Raw genomic sequence first — 19,325 nt, 5'->3', positions numbered from 1 at the left:
GTTGTTTATCGATTCATTAACATTTACAAAACTTCTCGCACATCTCGAATTCAATACAAGTATATGAAATTATCAACCAGTTAGTTTTTTTACTGCTGTTTTGTTGCTTAGTCAGTTGCATTTATTAGAACATGCTACGAATGCCGGAAGTTTAGTGATTCATGTTTGTCATGAAGCAGTAGCTGGTTTAGATTTCAGTCATCTAAGAGGAATTGATTTAACTTAGGTACCTTGTTAAGGTTTGGTTCACTCTTGTCATGTTTGATTTAGCTTTGTATTCATGTGGACTATTTTTCCTCTACGTCAATGCGCTTCCTTTGATTGACGACACCAATTAGAGGATCTTCACTTTCTATCACTTTATGCCAATTTACAGAGGCACAACATTTGGCTTGTATTTCGCTTGGCATCAATCTCAGTTAGCTTAAGTTCGTGGTTAGTTAAGTCCATTTGTTAGGAGCAATCACAAATCCCGCGACCTTAATTTTGCCTAAATACATGTATTTCTCCATTGTGGAGCATGAACAGAATAGGCTACTTTTCTCTTCTTCTTCTTCTTCTGATTTTTCTCATTTCTCATTCTGATAATTTGATAAGTAACACTCTTATTAGAATTGGTATTTTATTTCTTCTTCTTGTTGAAATAACAGTTGCATTGGTGTGAATATAGCGATCCTAAGGGATTAGAGGTTGCAAGTTGGTTGACAGTAAGATTAGATATGGCAAGGCTGTGCTGGAAATGGATTTATATGTAAGTTATGAGCTCATCTATATCTGTTGAAATGATATAAAGAAAAGGGACCTTGTCCCATATTTTGTCATTTGGCATTTTCAACATGTTTTTGCTTTAGTCACAATAGAACTCACTGGTATGATTAAGTTGGTATTTGCTTGGCGTGCATAATTGAGTGTTATGTTGTCTTGTTGGTTAATGAGCACCCGAGGTTATTTTGTTCATGGGCTTAAGAATAAAACTACTAGTGATAAGAGATTGAGCTTAATATGCATTGACGGGCCTTTTCACGCAATCATCGATGTAACGACCCAGCTGGTCGTTTCATGAGTTACCGCTTTGTTTCCCCCATTTCTACTTCTTTATGCTTTGTTTATCCGTATTATGTGGTATCGGGTTAGTCGGATCGAATCCAGAATGGTTTTGGTACGGTTTGAGGCACTTAGTCTCTTTTGAGTAAACTTAAGTTGGAAAAGTAACCGGCTGTTGACTTATGTGAATAAAGGCTCGGATGTGAATTTCGATGGTTCAGATAGCTTCGGTAGATGATTTGGGACTTAGGAGCATGATCGGAATGGGATTTGGAGGTCCGGAGTAGATTTATGCTTGAATTGGCGAAAATAAAATTTTGGCATTTTCCGGTTGATAGGTGAGATTTTGACATAGCGGTCAGAATGGAATTACGGGAGTTGCAGTAGGTCCATTGCGTCATTTGTGATGTGTGTGCAAAATTTTAGGTCATTCGGATGTGGTTTGATATACGTTTTGATTAAAAGCGGAATTTGGAAGATTTTGGAACTTTAGGCTTGAATCCGATGTGTTTTGGTTGATTCGATGTTATTTGAGGTATTTTGAAGATTTGTATAAGTTTGGATATTGGTATATGACTAGTTCGTGCTCTTGGTTGAGGTCCCGGAGGCCTTGGGGTGATTTCGGATGGTTGATGGGAGGTTTTGGAGTTGAGTTTGGTAGCTAAAGTCTTATGGTTGTTGTCAATAACTGCATCTGCGGTTGGGAGGCCGTAGGTGCGACTCCTGCAGATGCGGAAGCAAGCCGCAGAAGCGGCCAAAAGGCAAGTCAGGCAAAGTCACAGAAGCGGACTTATGGACGCATCTGTGATGGCACAGTTGCGAGAGAATGACCACAGGTGCGGTCCTGAGGTTTTTTTAGTCATTTCCGCACGTGGGGTGGATTAGACCGCAGAAGGGGTAGCGCAGAAGCGGAGAAAGGGACCGCAGGTACGAAATACCTAGATCAGAAAGTATATAAGGTTTCCTTCGCGAATTTTTGCTAAGTTCTCCATTTTTGAAGACGGGAAGTGAGCTAAGGCAGTGAATTTTAAGGGGAAATCGATGAGTATCAGTTGGGTAAGCTACCTAAGCTTCATTACTTGTTTTTATGACCATTTTTCCATTGTTTAATCATGGTATTAGTGGAAATTAAGGAAGAAAATTGAGGAATTAGGGCTTGATATTAGAGAGCTTTGAGTGGGGATTTGAGGGGCCATTAGAGGTCCGATTTCGATGCTTTTGGTATGAATAGACTCGTGGGAGGATAAGGATTCTATTTATGTGATTTTTGTGGAATTTTGAGACGTGATCCCGGGGGTCGGATTTGGATCAATTTCGGGATTTTTTTGGTATAATTTGATTATTTTTGCATGGGCTTCGTTCCCTTAGCATATTCTAATGTTATGATTCTAATTTTGGATAGATTCGGAGCGAGTTGAGGCCGAGGCAAGAGGCAAAGGCATCGCGGAGTAATATTTCATCCGGTTTGAGGTAAGTAACCATTGTAAATCTGTAACTAAGGGTATAAAACCCCGGTATTTCGTATTGTTTTGAAAAATGAATTGACGCACATGATGGGTGACGAGCGTGTGGGCGTGCACCGGTAGGGATTGTGACTTGGTCCATCCCGTAGCGACTATTAAGCTGCGTATTTGATTTGAAATCTTATGATATCACGTTTATTAGAGATTGATACTATATTATGGGTTGTATGCCATGTTTGGGGTCCTGTGCCAACATGTTGAGACCCTTAGGGGCATTTTTACTATTTTCCTCACTCTATTTGTTTGAAAGCATATCCTCAGTCATGTTTAACCTGTTTATTTCTTTGACCTAGTTTTTGTCACTCTACTTCTTAAAATGTGAAAATTGTTTGGGTTGAGTTCCCTGACTTCCACTGTTATGACCGAGTGGCTGTGAGGTTAATGTCTGAGAGAGGTTGAGGACCTAACGGTGAGGATTGTTTGTGTGTGTGTGTGTATATATATATATATATATATATATATTATGGATCGAGTTGTACGCTGCAGCGATACTTATATGGATCGGGATACACGCTGCAGTGATATATATATTGGATCGGGCTGCACGCCGCAGTGATATGACGCTTGGTCAGAAGGAGCCCCTTCGGAGTCTGTACACCCCTAGTGAGCATAGTCCACTATAAACTATGGATCGGGTTGCATGCCACAACGGTTATTATGATTATTACTATTTTGAGATATTATTGAACCGGAGTGCTGAGTGTGAGTACTGTGTGACGAGAGCTGAGTCACGAGTAACTGAGAGGCCTGCCCGAGAGGCTATATTTATGAGTGATACATTGCCCGAGGGGCCCATTTATGATATTTTTGATGTTTTCATTGTTCTTTTATATTGAGCCTTTGTTGAAAACTGCTAAGTAAATGATTTCACAGTATTTCAATTGAAAACTGAAGTTTTTACGAAGTAATTGGCTTTTAAATTGTTGAGTTTGGTTTGATACTTTGTTGCCTACTTTTATATATGATTTTTTTAAATGTTCGTCACTGCACTCAGACCCTATTTACTTTAGCTACTTATTGAGTTGGCGTACTCACTTTACTCCCTGCACCTTGTGTGTAGATCCAGGTACCCGAGCGGCAGAGTGATGGTCCCCAGCATTATCGGAGCTTACCGGAGACTGCAAGGTAGCTGCACGGCGTCGGCAACCTTGTTTTCCTCCTTCCTATCCTTGTTTTCTAAGATTTAGTGCTTATTATGTATTAGTCAGTCGGACTGGTCGTATTTAGAGGCTCTAAACTTGTGACACCATATTGTTGGGCTGTGTTGATATATTTTTGTACTGTTTTCCACACATTTTAGTTGATTTATATATTTCTTATGAAAATTTGAGACTTAATCCGTTTAAGGAAATGGTTTTACAAAATGAATTCACTATGATTACTTGTTGGGTTGGCTTGCCTAGTACTATGATAGGCACCATCACGACTGGGGTATTTGGGGTCGTGACAATCGAATTAGGGATTACATAATTCATGAACATCATAGTTTGCTTTAGGCGCGACTTAATCTACCATCATGATTGTGTACACGTCCGCGTGACATAATTATGATTCTAAAAACAAATCGAGGTATGCGTCCCCGCAACTTCGACCAAACTTTCTTAATAATAAAGCGTGATTAATTATGGGCACGTACGCGTGACATGATTTTTTACGCTCCAAACGAAATGGGTACACGTACACGTGACTCGTTTTTTAAGATAATTCTATAATCACGAATAATCGAGTAATTAGAAGCAGTAAGAGGTAAAAATGTACATAGGTTCTTAAATAAATAATTAGACAATTTAATTAAGCCATGTATGATTAAAACGATCGTGCTAAAACCACGGAACCCGGGAATTCCTAACACCTTCTCCCGGGTTAACAAAATTCCTTACCCGAATTTCTGTGTTTCGCAGACTGTAAAACAGAGTCAAACTTCCTCAATTTAGGATTTTAAACCGGTGACTTGGGACACCATAAATTATCCCAAGTGGCGACTCTGAATTTGAATGAATAATCCCGTTTCGATTATTGTCACTTTAATTGGAAAAACTCCCTTATACCCCTTTTTGGGTAAAAAGGGAGGTGTGATAGAAACCTGACGTTGGGTTCCCCGACCTCGACCGGGATCAGGGCTTCGGTGCCATATACTAAGGAGAATGGTGTTGCCTTCATACTAGATTTTGACATTGTTCGATACGCCTAAAGGACTATGGGCAAAATTTCTCTCCATTTTCCCTTAGCGTCATTCAATCTCTTCTTTAGATTCTGAATGATGGTCTTGTTTGTTGATTCGGCCTGTCCATTACCACTAGGATGATACGACATCGATAATATTCTTTTTATTTTGTGATCCACGAGGAACTTCATTATTTTGCTGCCGATAAATTATTTTCTATTGTCGCATACTATCTCGGCAGGTATTTCGAATCGGCATACGATGTGATCCCAGATGAAGTCTATAACTTCTTTCTCTCTGATTTTCTCGAAAGCTTGTGCTTCAATCCACTTAGATAAATAGTCAGTCATAAATCAAATGAACGTAGCTTTACCTAGGGCTGATGGTAGAGGGTCGACGATATCCATTCCCCATTTCATGAACAATCATAGGGGACAAGACTGAATGAAGTTGCTCCCCGGGCTGGTGGATCATCGGTGCATGTCTTTGGCATTTTTCGCATTTTCGAACTCCTTGGTATCTTTTTCATTCTATCCCAATAGTACCCTGCTCTAATGACTTTGTGAACTAGTGATTCGGCATCGGAATGGTTTTCGCAAGTACCTTCGTGAATTTCTGGTAGGATGTAGTCGGTGTCTCCCGGACCTAAACATATCACCAACGGCCCATCAAACATCCTTCTATACAATGTTCCATCTCCGACCAATGTGAATCGTGTAGCTTTCATTCGTATAGTCCTTGATTCATTAGGGTCCGATGGGAGCTTCCCATTCTTTAAATTATCGATATATTTGTTCCTCCAATCCCAAGTTAGGCTTGTAAAGTTTATTTCGGCATGACCTTCTTTGACAACCAACTTTGAGAGTTGTACGACAGTCCCTGAGCTAATTTCGTCATCTTCGACTGATGACCCCAAATTTGTAAGGGCATCGGCCTCACTGTTCTACTCTCGAGGTGCATGTTGTAGGGTCCATTCTTTGAACCGGTGTAGGGTTACCTACAGTTTGTCCAAGTACCTCTATATTCGATCTTCTCTAACGTTGAGGGTATTGTTGACTTGGTTAACCACGAGTAGGGAATCATACTTGGACTTGATGACCTCTGCTCCCAAACTTTTAGCCAGCTCGAGACCTGCAATCATGGCCTCATACTCGGCCTCATTGTTAGTCAACTTAGGGGTTTTGATAGATTGTCTAATCATATTGCCTGTGGGTGGCTTCAAAACGATGTCTAGTCCGGACCCCTTCACATTCGAAGCACCATCTGTGAAAAGGGTCCACACCCCCGAGGATGTACCCGATTTTAGGAATAGTTCCTTTTCGACCTCGGGTATGAGGGCTGGCATGAAGTCGGCCACAAAGTCCGCCAATATTTGAGACTTGATGGTTGTTCAGGGATGATATTCAATATCGTACCCACTAATCTCAACGGTCCATTTGGCCAGTCGGCCCGAGAGTTCGAGCTTGTGCAAAATGTTGTGAAGTGGGTAAGTGGTTACAACACAAATTGGGTGACATTGAAAATACAGTTTTAATTTCCTAGAGGCGCTTATTAGAGCAAACGCTAATTTTTCTAAGTATGGGTACCAGGTCTCGGCTTCACCTAAAGTTCGGCTAATATAGTAAACAGGAAATTGCGTACCTTGCTCTTCCCGAACTAGGACACCACTTACCGCAACCTCTGAGACTGCCAAATATAAGTAGAGTTGCTCAATTGCTTTCGGAGTGTGAAGCAATGGGGGGATAGAAAGATACCAATTTAACTCTTCTAACGCATGTTGGCATTTCGGGGTCCAAGTGAAATTGGTTTTCTTTTTGAGCAGTAAGAAGAACCTGTGACTTCGATCTGAAGACCTCGAGATGAACCGGCCTAAAGCGACTAGCTTCCCCGTTAATCTTTGTACGGACTTAACGATGTCCAAAACTGTGATGTCTTCGATCACCTTGATTTTATCGGGGTTGATCTCGATTCCCCGATTTGATACCATAAAGCCGAGGAATTTTCTCGAACCGACCCCGAGTGCACATTTCTCGGGGTTGATCTTCATGTTGTATTTTCTCAATATGTTTAATGTTTCTTGCAAATGTGTCAAATGGTCATCTGTGCGCAAGGACTTAACTACCATGTCATCGATATAAACCTCCATTGATTTACCTATTTATTCTTTGAACATTCGGTTTACTAGGCATTTGTAAGTAGCACCAGCATTTTTTAGTCCAAATGGCATTACATTATAGCAATAAGTACCATACTTAGTAATAAACGAAGTCTTTTCCTAATCCCCGGGTTCATTCGTATTTGGTTGTACCCGGAGTAGGCATCAAGAAAGTTGAGGATCTCGTGGCCAGCCGTAGCATCTATCATTCAGTCGATATTTGATAAAAGAAAAGAGTCCTTAGGGCATGCTTTGATAAGTCTTTGTAATCTATGCACATTCTAAGTTTATTACCTTTCTTGGGGACTATGACTACGTTTGCTAACCATCCGGTATATTTTACTTCCCGGATAGATCCTATTTGATTCCTTTCGGTGTTAGGAATTTCAAGACTTGATGAAGCGTTGAAGGTACTGCCCTTATATTATGGATCCAAGGTCTTCCGAGCAGCGCATTGTACCTCATTTCACCTTCGATTACGTGTAACTTTGTTTCTTGGATAATTCCAGCCACGTTTACTAGCAACATGATTCCCCCTTTGGTGGTTTCACTTGCCATGTTGAATCTATTGAGTACTTGATCTGCAGGCATGACTTGATCCTGGAGGCTGAGTTGCTCTACGACCCTCGATCGAATAATGTTTGTCGAGCCACCTGGATCAACCAACACACGTTTAACTTGAATTTTATTCATGAGGATAGATATTACCAGTGCGTCATTGTGAGGCTATTCGATCCCCTCTATATCCTCATCGTTTAAAGATAAGGTATCTTCTGGTAAGTAGTCCCGGGTACGCTTCTCCCTTGTGATTGTAACCTTGGTGCGTTTAAATATAGGGCCCTAAGGAATATAGACCCCACAAATGATCATATGAATCACGTGCTACGGTTCCTCCTGTTCGTTTTTCCTGTTTGCATCCCTATCTCTGAAATGATTTTTAGCTCGGTCACTCAAGAACTCTCGAAGATGACCTTCATTGAATAAACGAGCTACTTCCTCCCTCAATTGCTTGTAGTCTTCGATTTTGTGACCATGGGTTCCATGGTATTTGCATATTTGATTAGGGTTTCTTTGATCCCGGTCAGACTGTAGGGGTATGGCCCATCTAGTATCTTTGATCCGTCCAATAGCTGATACAATACCCGATGCATCGATGCTAAAGTTGTATTCCGATAATCGTGACGCTTCCTTGGGCTCGACATGTTTATCGAAGCCACTCTTACTCATGAGTCCTCGGGAGTTTTGTCCTCAATCATTCCTTCGATTATTCCGAACAGGATTACGTCCTAGTCCACTCTTTCTACGATCGACGTTGTATGGTTGGTACCGGTTTCTATTTGATCGAGGCTCTCTGTCGATGTCTCTTTGAAGCCTGCCTTCGAATATATTCGGATAAACGGAATCGGAAAGGGGCTCCCAACTGATCATCCTCGACTCTGATCTTTGACTGGTATCGATTATGTACATCGGACCACGTCACATCTGGATATTCAATCAGGTTTTGTTTAAGTTATCGTGATGTTATCGAACTTCGTTAGTTCAAACCTTTGATGAAGGCTTGGACATCCCAATCATCAGTGACCGGGGGCAAGTCCATGTGTTCCATCTGGAACCGAGATACGAATTCACTTAACATTTCGTTGCCTTTTTGTCTTACTTTGAAGAGGTCTGATTTCCTAGTCACGACCTTTATTGCCCTGGCATGTGCCTTTACGAACGAATCAGCGAGCATGGCAAAGGAATCGATAGAATTGGGCGGCAAATTGTGGTACCATATCATTCCCCCCTTCGATAGAGTTTCTCCAAAAAATTTCAACAAAACAGATTCAATTTCATCATCTTCTAGGTCATTTCCTTTATTGCGCATATATAAGAAGTAACATGCTCATTAGGAGTGGTTCCATTGTACTTGGGAATTTTTGGCATGCGGAATTTTTTTTGGAATGGGCTTCGGAGCTGCATTTGGTGGGAAAGACTTCTATATGAACTTCTTTGAATCCAAACCCTTTAAAATCGGGGGTGCCCCAGATATTTGATCAACCCGTGAGTTGTATGTTTCTACCTTTTTATTGTTAGCCTCAATTTTCTTTTCTCCTGATTCGATCTGTTTAGTGAGCTCCTCAAACATTTTCATGATGGCGGGGTCAGCTCCCGATGCGTTATCGTTCGATTTTTCCGGTATAAGCTCGACCCTATGAATCACTTCCTGCGATGCATCGAGTTCGATTCTACTTGGTGCTCGATTCTGATTTTGGAGCTGCGCTATCGCAGCTTGCTGAGTCTGCAACATTTCAAATAGCATTCGAAGGCTAATCCCGCCTTCTTCACCACTCTATGCATTCTGATCGGCTGCCCGGGCATCTCTGCGGGTGCTATTTTCAGGGTCAGCGCCTAAATTTCCATAAATCACAACACGAGAATTGACATCGACTGGATCTACGGTCTGTGGTCCATTGGGATTGACTGGAGATACTCCATTTCCTAGGGCGACTATGTGCTCGTTTTCGCCATGAAGACCAAGGCCGGTGTCTGTATGAGTAGGCACTGCTTGAGAGTTTGACATGTTGATTCCTGAAATCAAAGATACTTACGAGAACAAGTGTAAAAGCAATGTGTGTTATGAGGATTAATACTAGGCAATCACTATTATCCTTGGCCCCACGGTGAGCGCCAAACTGTTTACCCTAAAAATTGCATAACAATTAAACTTATAATGTGGTTTTAAGGATATGTGATTTCACCTAACGCCAATTAATAAACGTAAAAATAAGTGATGCAAATTGACAATAATATAATGCAAACCAGCGTTTGGACAGAGCTCTCGAGCTCGGACACCCTCGACCTAGTTATGCAAGAATAGTGAAAGGCAGAATAAGCTGATGAACAAGAAGTAAACTGAGAAATATTTTATTGCTTTGATATTCGTGAATGTAAGGTGTCTACAAATGATGGGGATTCCTCTTTATAAAGTAGAGGAGTCCTAATTATCGTATAACTCTAATTACAGAAGTAAATCCCATAATTAGCCTAAACAATCGCCATTGACTTGATCTGTTCCGGAATTTTCGCCGTGATACGGATATCTCGCATTTCCGTTATTGCACTTCGTTCGGAGTCTGTCATATATGGTCTCGATCATTGTTGGCCTCGATCTCGACGAGCACCTCGATTCTCGAGCTTGATACTTTATCTTAGTGCTCTGACCTGATCCAGTACGAGACTGACCCACGATGTGATTCCCTGGTCTTCGATTAAATGGCAGAATCGAACAAGTCCTATTTTACCCGTATACAATGATATTACTTAGAAAATCACAATGACAATGGAAGTACTATTCGTTCCCTAGAATCCAAGCAAAGCAAGCAATTATCGGATTATATGTTGCATCTTTTAGTAGTGTGTCCATTTATGGATGATCAGATCTAGAGATACATGTACTGAAGACAAAGAGTGTTTTTACATAGAGGAATATGGGAAAAGACAGCTATAGCATGTACAAAGCTGCTCATAGTGAACGCTGAGGTTGGACCAGCTAAAGTGAAAGGGGATAAGAGCAAGAGTTTGTTGTTCGACGCGTGCATACTTGCCAAATCATTACAAAAACAGGAGGTGCAGAAATGGAAAATCATCAGTGAAGTATGGGTGGAGATGCTTGCTTATGCTGCTACACATTGCAGAGGGAACAATAAAGGAGGAGAGCTTCTTACTCATGTCTGGCTTCTCATGGAGCAATTCCAGATATACAGAGGCCATGCTAGAGCCAAGCCCATTGTCAAGTAAGACCTAAATGTATTGTCTGTTATTATTTTGATTATTAGTCAAGAAAATACATGAAAGACACTTGTTGATTTAATGCAAGACAGAGTTGTTTCAGTTAGTTTCCGGGGACTTTATTTCATGCCATGGTTACCACTTACCAGGGTATCCGTCAAAAATTTAGTGCATAATTTCTTGAAAATGAATAAAAGCATATATTAGGAATGTGCATTATTTCTGAAATGCATCCTGGTGAGTGGTGAAACCAGTCTCTACTGACTGTACACATATGATTTCCAACTGTGTAATTTGACTGTCATATATTAATGGTCTTTCCTTCAGAATAAGTATTTGGACAACAAAAACAATTGGCTTCAAAAATCATCCATCCATTTCAAACAAAAGGTATAGAAAGCAGATAGATTATTCGTAGACTTTGCACTCCTTGTCAGCAGGGTTAGTCTTGCAGTAGTCCTCCAAGGCGTCTCCACTTCCTTCCACGGATGAACCAGGCCATTTGCTTGCTACCAGATGAGCCAAGTCAACCACACGTTGGCTGCAATTTTACCAAGTACGGTCACCGGTTAATCAAGGATATATATGTGCGCGTGTATGTGTGTGTTTAACATTAGTTGCTAATGCAAAAGATTTTTCAGGCTGGTGGTATAAGCACGGAAAAGTTTGTGCTAAGTTTACCTGTATCCCCACTCGTTATCATACCAAGCGACAACCTTGACCATGTCATCTCCCATAACCATGGTCAAAGAGGAGTCAATGGTGGAGGAAACATCACTGCATCGGAAATCAACTGATACGAGTGGAACATCACAAACAGCCAATATGCCATTCAGTGGACCGTCAGCTGCCTTTCTGAAAGCTGCATTGACATCTTCAGCTGAAATTCCTTTCTTCTCAATGTTGACAACGAGGTCAACAACCGAAACATTAGGTGTTGGAACTCGGAGAGCAATGCCATTGAGCTTGCCCTTGAGCTGGGGTAGCACTAGAGAAACAGCCTTGGCTGCACCAGTGCTGGTTGGGACTATGTTCAATGCTGCAGCTCTCGCTCTCCTCAAGTCACGGTGTGAAGCATCCAGAAGCCTCTGCATACAACAAATACAATCGAACCTATTTAAGACTAATTATCGTTTGACAAGAGAGCACCATCGGAAGGTGCACATTTCACAGATTTCTATTCAATATCTCATATGATTACCTGATCTCCGGTGTAAGAGTGAGTTGTTGTCATTGTACCCTTAACAATACCTTCAAAGTGAATGGAAATAGTCAAAAATAATTCAAAACCATAGAAATTGTGAACAACGATTTCAACAGTATAATGTGACTGTGATAAGCGTGAAATATATGGCTAAAACTATCTGCTGCTTACCGAATTCTTCATCCATGACTTTGACAAAAGGAGCCAAGCAGTTAGTGGTGCAAGAGGCATTGCTGCATTTGTAAAGTACTGAAATTTTCAGATTTGGAACATTTGATGACCACCTTTTTGAACAAGTACATAATTCATTCAGTGAAGCATTGACCTTACGATATTGGCAACCTCGTGAGAGTAGTCTTGTTCATTCACTCCAACAACGTAGGTCGGAATATCAGCACCTTTTGCTGGAGCAGTGATAATAACTTTCTTGGCACCAGCTTGGATGTGCTTCCCAGCACCTGGACCATCAACGAACACACCGGTTCCCTGGAGTTTCAAACAACATAATTACATAGCTTAATTAGCACCTTTTTCTCAGGATTCAGCATCTTGTGAATGCTGGGCTCTTATTGATCAGGATTAATGTCAACACAATTCAATCCTGATTGATTTAATCTAATTAAGAAAATAAGGTGATGATGGGATTGAAGGAGATAGGTGGAAGTCATAAGCTTAGGGGAGGATATGCTGCTATGTTGCTCGGATCCTCCAAAAATGCTGCCGAAACTATGTTGGATCCTCCAAAAATGAGCAACTTTTTGAGGATATCCGAGCAACATAGATATGCAGTACTCAACTGTTATAATGAGGCATGACTTCTGATACTCTCTATGTTAATTATGTATATTAGCAGGAGATTTAGAGCTATAGACGGGTTAATGATTTCTAAAATTAGTAGGAAATATGAATAATAATTGGATGCATTACTTTTAAAATGATAACAACTTTTTCAGTTTCTTGTTTCTTCTTTGCTACCTCTCTTTTGGGTTCAAAGATGGAAACATGAAGTTACTGGGATTACCACAAATTCAGAAAACCTGTCTAAAGAACTAAGCTTTTTAATCAGAACTAAAGTAATTTATAAGTAGTTCACCTCAATAACAATGTCAATACCGAGTTCAGCCCAAGGAAGCTTAAGAGGATCCCTGCTAGAGACAACCTTGATGTGCTTTCCATCAACGCTAATGGTTTCATTATCCACTATTTTCACATCAGCCTTGAATGTTCCGAGCATGGAATCATACTTAAGCAAGTGAGATGCCTGCATTAATATAGTATTGCAGTACCTTTTAATAATGGACTAGGAAAAATTTGATAGTAAAGCCAGGAAACTGATATTGATCAGTTTATTTATTGAAGGAAAAGAATAGACTTTGGAATAGTACTCACATTCTTGACACCGCCACTGTCATTGACGACGATGACATCCAGTGGTGAATCTTTGCGTCCATGCCAACAACGGAGGAAATTCCTGCCAATGCGTCCAAAACCATTGATAGCAACCTTCAATTTGGCAACAGTTTCTCCCTTCACAGGAGCTGATCCTGTGGTCTAATTTGGGATAGAATTAGATGAGGTCCAGAAAAACAGTTACAGAATACTACTACTCCGTTTCATTATATATGTCAGTGTTTGATTGCGTATGCAGTTTAAGGAGAAAGAATGACTTTTGGAACTTGTGGTCTTAAACATGTCAATGACATTTCTGTGGGTATAAGAATATATCAACAGCCTGTGACGTCTTAATGTTCTGCTTGGCTGTCTAAAACAGAACTGAGGACAGTATATAATTACCTTGGGAGTGAGTTGAGCAGACACAACATCAAAGAAGGACGACTCCCTGTTCGAAAATGTCACACATCCACTTGATCGAAGACCAGAGAACTCGGCTACTTCAAATTTCTACAAAAAGAAGTTAATTCAGAAAGCCTATAATTACAAAGAAATTTCCATGCACATTCATTGAAAGGAGAAAGATTTTATTTAAGTAAGACCTTGGAGAAGCATTGAGTAGGGAAAGAGTGTGAGTTCTTGGCAGGAAGCCTTGTGCTTGTGGGAATTCTTGAGGGAGCCAAAGCTGCATGAGAAGCCATGGCTGAAACTAAATGGTATTGACAAAAACTACTTAAATCCTTTGCTATATATATACACTTTTAAGTTAAGGTTTTTCTCCACCATATATCCTTTTAATATTCAAAATCAAGTCATGGTTGCAATTGAGGTTCAAGAAATGAGTGGTGTATATATCAAGATTGATAAGAGATAAGAATAAGATGATGTCCTCATGTATGTATTCATCACAATCTCAACCACAGATTGCTGGAAAATCCATTTATCTCTTTACCATAATTGTGGGAGCACATCATTTACAGTGGGAAAATGCATGACAAAGAGGTAAAGTGATAGCAACATATGGCATGTTACTACAGGAGACTACTCCAATAAGAACGGCATTTTTATATATTAAGAAACAATTACTCACATTTTACCCTTAGTGGCATGATTTTATAGCAAGAGAAATGTCATGACATAGTTATAACCACAAGTTCCGAAAGTCTTTCTTTCTTATTTAAATTCCGTCCCCAATCAAACACTTTCACATAAAATTATATGAAAGGAATATATCCTCTCTTTTTTTTTTTGGAATTTACCTTGGCATTATTCTGGCTAACTGGAGAACTACTACAAGAATTATACCAGTGTCCATTCATTAGATGATGGGACAATTTAGAGATGGTCTTGCAGAAGGATAATTTCAGTGTAGAAGTACTGGCCTGAAAACGAAATGGCGCTCTCCGAAAAGAACCAGTGGTCCTCTATAATCCAAAGAATCACCATTTTTTCTTTTTAAAACTTGGCCAAAAGAACATTCAACTCACAATTCATTTCACTATGGAACTTGCACGACCAAACCAAGGCAGTGAGATTAAACAGATTATAAGCATGTACATTAGAGTTGGAAGCTTGTGGTACAGAACAAAAACATAGCAGAGAATCACATTTTATTTCTCAGTTTGCATATTCATAGCAACACTAATGATATACTAAAACTGCAACCAGGAATGCTCTTAGAATATGCTCAATGTCTTCTGAAAGTTGATCTCTACATGAAACAAATAGAAGTGTTCTTATATAACAGTTTCGACTTCATCTAGGTTCACAGCAACTCCATTTTGCGTGTCTCCCGACCTCAACTGGTTGGAAATGTCATCAATAGCGTCATTCAGCTGGACAATCTTCTCCGTTAGTATCTTGCGCTGTTTCTGCAGAGAAAACAGCACCCATACATTAGAAGAACTTGAAACAGAAACAAGAATATCATTCTCTTCACAATAGGATTGATTCCAATTAGGAGAGGCAAGTTTTAGCCCTCAGTTTTTTTTTTTTTTTTTTTTGGGGGGGGGGGGGAGGATAAGGTACTCTTCGGAAGCTATATGACTCAAGCAAAGTAACAAAATAAAATAAAGGTGACAGTTTTGATGCAACACGCCTTTCCTCTTTCTTGCAATAGAAATAAAAAGATAGAGAAATCAAGGAGCACAACACATTTGTATAAATCACCGAACTAGGTAATTAAAAGACCAAGAATAGCATCTGCATACAGTTAAAAGCTTTCTAAAAAGGATTGTCAAACACCATTTATGTAGTATTCATTATTCAAGCGAAATTTTTAGTTCTAAAAGTAGAAGACACTCAGTTGGCTGCTTCAGATCCTTGCAGCACACTGGTTCTGGAGTATCTTCTCTAGCCTTTACATCTCTTGAAGAGTAATTTGTCTCACAAGTTCATGACTACATTATGGAACTAAACATAATTCAACAATCTACTCAATTATCCCCCCTTTCTCCAACTAGAATAATTCACAGGAGAAATAATCACAACTGATAGCAATAGCTGGTTAAAATACAGAAGTAGCACCACTTGAGTGTCCATCCATAGGATTTTGGAAAGCACCAAATCTTTGCTGACTAAGAGCCCGTTTTGGACATAAGAAATTTTTCCCTTTTTTCCAAAAGAATTTCACTTTTTTTTCCAAATCAGCGTTTGTTCATAAAATTTCCAATTTCCATTTGAAGATGCATTTTGGAAATTTTCGAAAATTTGAAAAATTCCATAAAGCTGTTTTTCAAAATTTTCACTCAAATCACTCACAAAACTTCAAAAACAACCCAAAATTATTTTCATGTTCAGACACAACTTAAAATTTCAAATACCATTTTCATTTGAAAAAAAATTTCACCCTGTTTTGGAATTTTACAATTCTTATGTCCAAACGCCCACTAAAATCATTACATGTTCGCTTTAGAATGTTTATACAGTGAAGATTGAGGAAGGTTGAAAGTGACAGATAGCTACACCTAGGCAGACTGTTCATAAGGAGAGATTCATTCAACCAGAACAAAGGATTCCGATAAACATACATACATACATGTGTATGCGTGTGTACAGTCACACAAAAAAGAAAAGAAAAAGACACATACACTCCCCCCCCCCCCCCCAAAAAAAAAAAAAATTAAGAAAATGGAGACATGCAGAATACCAGCCTACCTCCAATGCTTTTTCTTCATCATATATAAATTTGGGCAATTTTCTCATGAGGTCCTTCTTGTCTGTTTCAGCTAATGCCTTGCTAATCTGTAAAAGAGAAATTAAAGGGCAGTCATCTTACCCCTCCCACGTACAGCAAGAGAGGAGAAATTCGGAAAAGGCATTTAGAGCAAAGACGACAAAAGACGGTAACCAATAGGGAAAAGGTCACCGCCTATAGTCGTCTTTATATCAAGAAGTGATGAAGCAACATTCACAAGTATTTTTAGAGCAAAGACGACCAAAGGCGGTGAGCAATACAAGTGCTACTGCACTTTTACCTGAGGCGCATAGATACAACCAAGTGCACCAATGATTACTCCTCCTAAAAGAAAGCCACCAACAAAAATTCTGGTATTGCCTGGCCTTCCACCATCACTGCCAATTAACAAGAAAGAGAAACATCCCATAAGATATTTTCTCCTGTCGGTGGATCACCAATGCGTGAAAGAAACAAAAGTACAATTTTCTTTTCCTATTAAATGGAAAGAGCCAAATTTACTTATGTCACTCCAGAGTAAATTGGATTCACAGTTTTGCAGAACAACTGTCGGACCAAACTAATTCAAACATGATCAGACAGAGGGTCCATTTATTAGGGATTGACCTTTTCAATTGATTTGGTCTAATCAACTCTAACATTAACTTATTAAGATGAAAATATAATCTATCGAAGGACTACTAAGCACCAAACAAAAGAAGGGTGATGCAACATCAATGTATATGTTGCATACAACTAGAGCACATGAGAATACGAGAAGAAATACCTATATCCAGCCTGAACGGTCAATGAACTTCTAGATGAGGATGATTTTCCTCTGCTCCTTGGACTGAAGGCCAACTTGGTGGCGCCACTGATACTTTGGTCTGCTGACTTCAAACTAGAGCCTAGCACATTGATAAAATTACCGGACTTATGCCACATTACTCATCTAGGTTTGGTTGAAAGAGAGAGCCATCAATGCAATGCAACAACTGACCGTGCCATGTATGACTAAACCAATCTTATTTGTCATGAGAACTTTTAGCTTCACGCAGTTCCGCAGATAACTTGAACAAAAAACACGCAATCCATTTTATATCCAACAATTTGCATTCAGATGTTATACTTAAAATAATTGAATAAGAAGCAGAGAAGGTTGTTGAATCTTATCAGGCTCTCTTATTTTTAATGTATTGAAATAAACACCTGGCACAAATTCAAATAAACATTTTGGAAAATGATGCTGGAACAGCATAAGGGTCACTGTATCAAGAGAATACTCTACAATATGAATATCTAAAGGCCACTCTGTTCATATCTGTCTTAGTCCAATACTATATAATACTCTCTTATTCATTTTATACAACAACTTTCTTTTTTTATTCCAAAAAGATTGACACCTTTTTATATTTGAAAAATGTTTAAATTTAACACTCCCGTTTTTGCCATTAAAGCCCTTACAGATATGATCTTATAGGAATTGAAGTGACTTCCATTGTTTATGTCTTTAAGTTTAACGCTCCGTAATAGCATATTTGCCAGCATGTACTTCCACTGTTTATGTCTTATTTTGACTGAGCACAAAATTTAAGAATATAATGAAGACTTTTGAATCTTGTGGTCTTAATTAAAGGTGTGTATAACATACAAATAATATCCTTTGAATCGTGTGATCATAAACTTTGTATCCAGTCAAACACTACCATATAAAATGAAAGACAAGAATATTTCTTATAATCAAATTGGTGTTACTTAAGACTGGATGTTCCATAAATCTCACATTTATCCCTACACGGACATACAAGTCTGTGTTCTTAACTAAAAAGCTCCAATGAGAAAACTACCTAACATAAGTATAACAACAACAAAAAAAGTTTATCGCAACTAGTCTGTAGCTACTAGCCCATTTTGATTTGTTCTTAACTAGGGTCTCAAGGTCTTTTGAGACACAAATTACTACAGGCTACAGTTAGTTTACTTTGACAGATAAGGAGACACAAAATATTGAAATACAGAGTACAGACCTCTGTAGTAGTCTTCCAATTACGCTATTACGGAGCTTAATTGATGTAAATTAATCCTGGCACTATTTCCTTATTAGTTCTTTCTAAAAAGAACAAACCCTGATATATGTGAAAACAGTTTAAAATTTTCATTTTTCTCTTAATGACATTCTTTTATAATCACAGAATCTCATGACATATTCATTTGAAACATGAGTTCAAAAAGTCTTTATTCTCGTACTTAATTACGTTCCCAATCAAACACAGTCACATTCAATCAAACAAAGTCACATAAATTGAAGTGAAGAGAGTAATGGGTGTAGCAAAAGCAGCGAATTATAATAATAATAATGAAAATTTAGAATATATATAAAGAATTACCAGAAGAGAAACGGAGAGAAAGGTTTGTTGGTAAGAGCAAAGAATTTGAAAGAGCTACCATCCTGTGAGGATAGGATGAGGGATTAAAGAGGAGGAACACGGAAGACAGTCACCGGAAAATGAATCAAAGGTGGATGACGGCGGCCGGCCGGCGAAAGAAAGAGAGAGAGGGGGGGGGAGGGGGAGGGGGGAATGATGATAACAGAGGGGGGATCAGAGAAGTGATATTGTTTTTTTAGTTCGATGAGGTCGATGATGATCAACATAATTAACCACGACGCGTGGATATTTGTGGATATTTGTTTGGGAACCAAATGCGTAAAAAACTAAAAATCAATAAAATCAAAATAATAAGGAAAAATCAAAAATGATATCGATAGAAAATTTTAATAAAATTATTAATATTCTATTTTGTTAAAATTTTCTCTTATATAAGATTAAGTTACCTGTTTTTTAACTTAAATTAATTAAGATTGTTTAATTAAAATAAAGGTGGTCAAAAGTAGTTTA

The 19,325-nt window shown here is 39.0% G+C and overlaps 2 protein-coding genes across 2 annotated transcripts; both read right to left on the bottom strand.

The window, feature by feature from the left end:
* Positions 1-10,932: 10,932 nt before the first annotated feature.
* LOC104229906 (glyceraldehyde-3-phosphate dehydrogenase B, chloroplastic-like) lies at positions 10,933-14,118 on the bottom strand. The gene is made up of 9 exons (XM_009782634.2): positions 13,856-14,118; positions 13,656-13,763; positions 13,251-13,412; positions 12,955-13,122; positions 12,187-12,347; positions 12,033-12,094; positions 11,859-11,908; positions 11,339-11,745; positions 10,933-11,198 (listed from the first exon to the last, which is right to left on the bottom strand). The coding sequence occupies exons 1-9, from the start codon at positions 13,952-13,954 to the stop codon at positions 11,066-11,068; spliced, it is 1,350 nt and encodes a 449-aa protein (XP_009780936.1). The 5' UTR covers positions 13,955-14,118; the 3' UTR covers positions 10,933-11,065.
* A 642-nt stretch (positions 14,119-14,760) lies between these two features.
* LOC104229905 (uncharacterized) lies at positions 14,761-19,085 on the bottom strand. Its single transcript, XM_009782633.2, has 5 exons — positions 18,816-19,085; positions 17,216-17,336; positions 16,730-16,826; positions 16,410-16,496; positions 14,761-15,124 (listed from the first exon to the last, which is right to left on the bottom strand). Exons 1-5 carry the CDS (start codon positions 18,874-18,876, stop codon positions 14,990-14,992), a joined length of 501 nt encoding a protein of 166 aa, XP_009780935.1. The 5' UTR covers positions 18,877-19,085; the 3' UTR covers positions 14,761-14,989.
* Positions 19,086-19,325: the final 240 nt, after the last annotated feature.

Source organism: Nicotiana sylvestris, chromosome 10 (assembly GCF_000393655.2).
Source record: "Nicotiana sylvestris chromosome 10, ASM39365v2, whole genome shotgun sequence".
Taxonomy (NCBI): domain Eukaryota; kingdom Viridiplantae; phylum Streptophyta; class Magnoliopsida; order Solanales; family Solanaceae; genus Nicotiana; species Nicotiana sylvestris.
This window is presented reverse-complemented; position numbering and strand designations above follow the sequence as displayed.

Bases quoted from the DNA above. Each gene is read 5' to 3' on its own strand.
- LOC104229905 (XM_009782633.2), bottom strand. From the start codon at position 18,876: ATGGTAGCTCTTTCAAATTCTTTGCTCTTACCAACAAACCTTTCTCTC. The intron at 17,337-18,815 runs GTAATTCTTTAT...TCAATGTGCTAG, and splicing joins TTCTCTCCGTTTCTCTTCTG to GCTCTAGTTTGAAGTCAGCA. The intron at 15,125-16,409 runs GTAGGCTGGTAT...TTTTCTCTGCAG, and splicing joins ATGAAGAAAAAGCATTGGAG to AAACAGCGCAAGATACTAAC.
- LOC104229906 (XM_009782634.2), bottom strand. From the start codon at position 13,954: ATGGCTTCTCATGCAGCTTTGGCTCCCTCAAGAATTCCCACAAGCACA. The intron at 13,764-13,855 runs GTCTTACTTAAA...TTCTTTTTGTAG, and splicing joins CTACTCAATGCTTCTCCAAG to AAATTTGAAGTAGCCGAGTT. The intron at 11,199-11,338 runs GTAAACTTAGCA...GTAAAATTGCAG, and splicing joins GATAACGAGTGGGGATACAG to CCAACGTGTGGTTGACTTGG.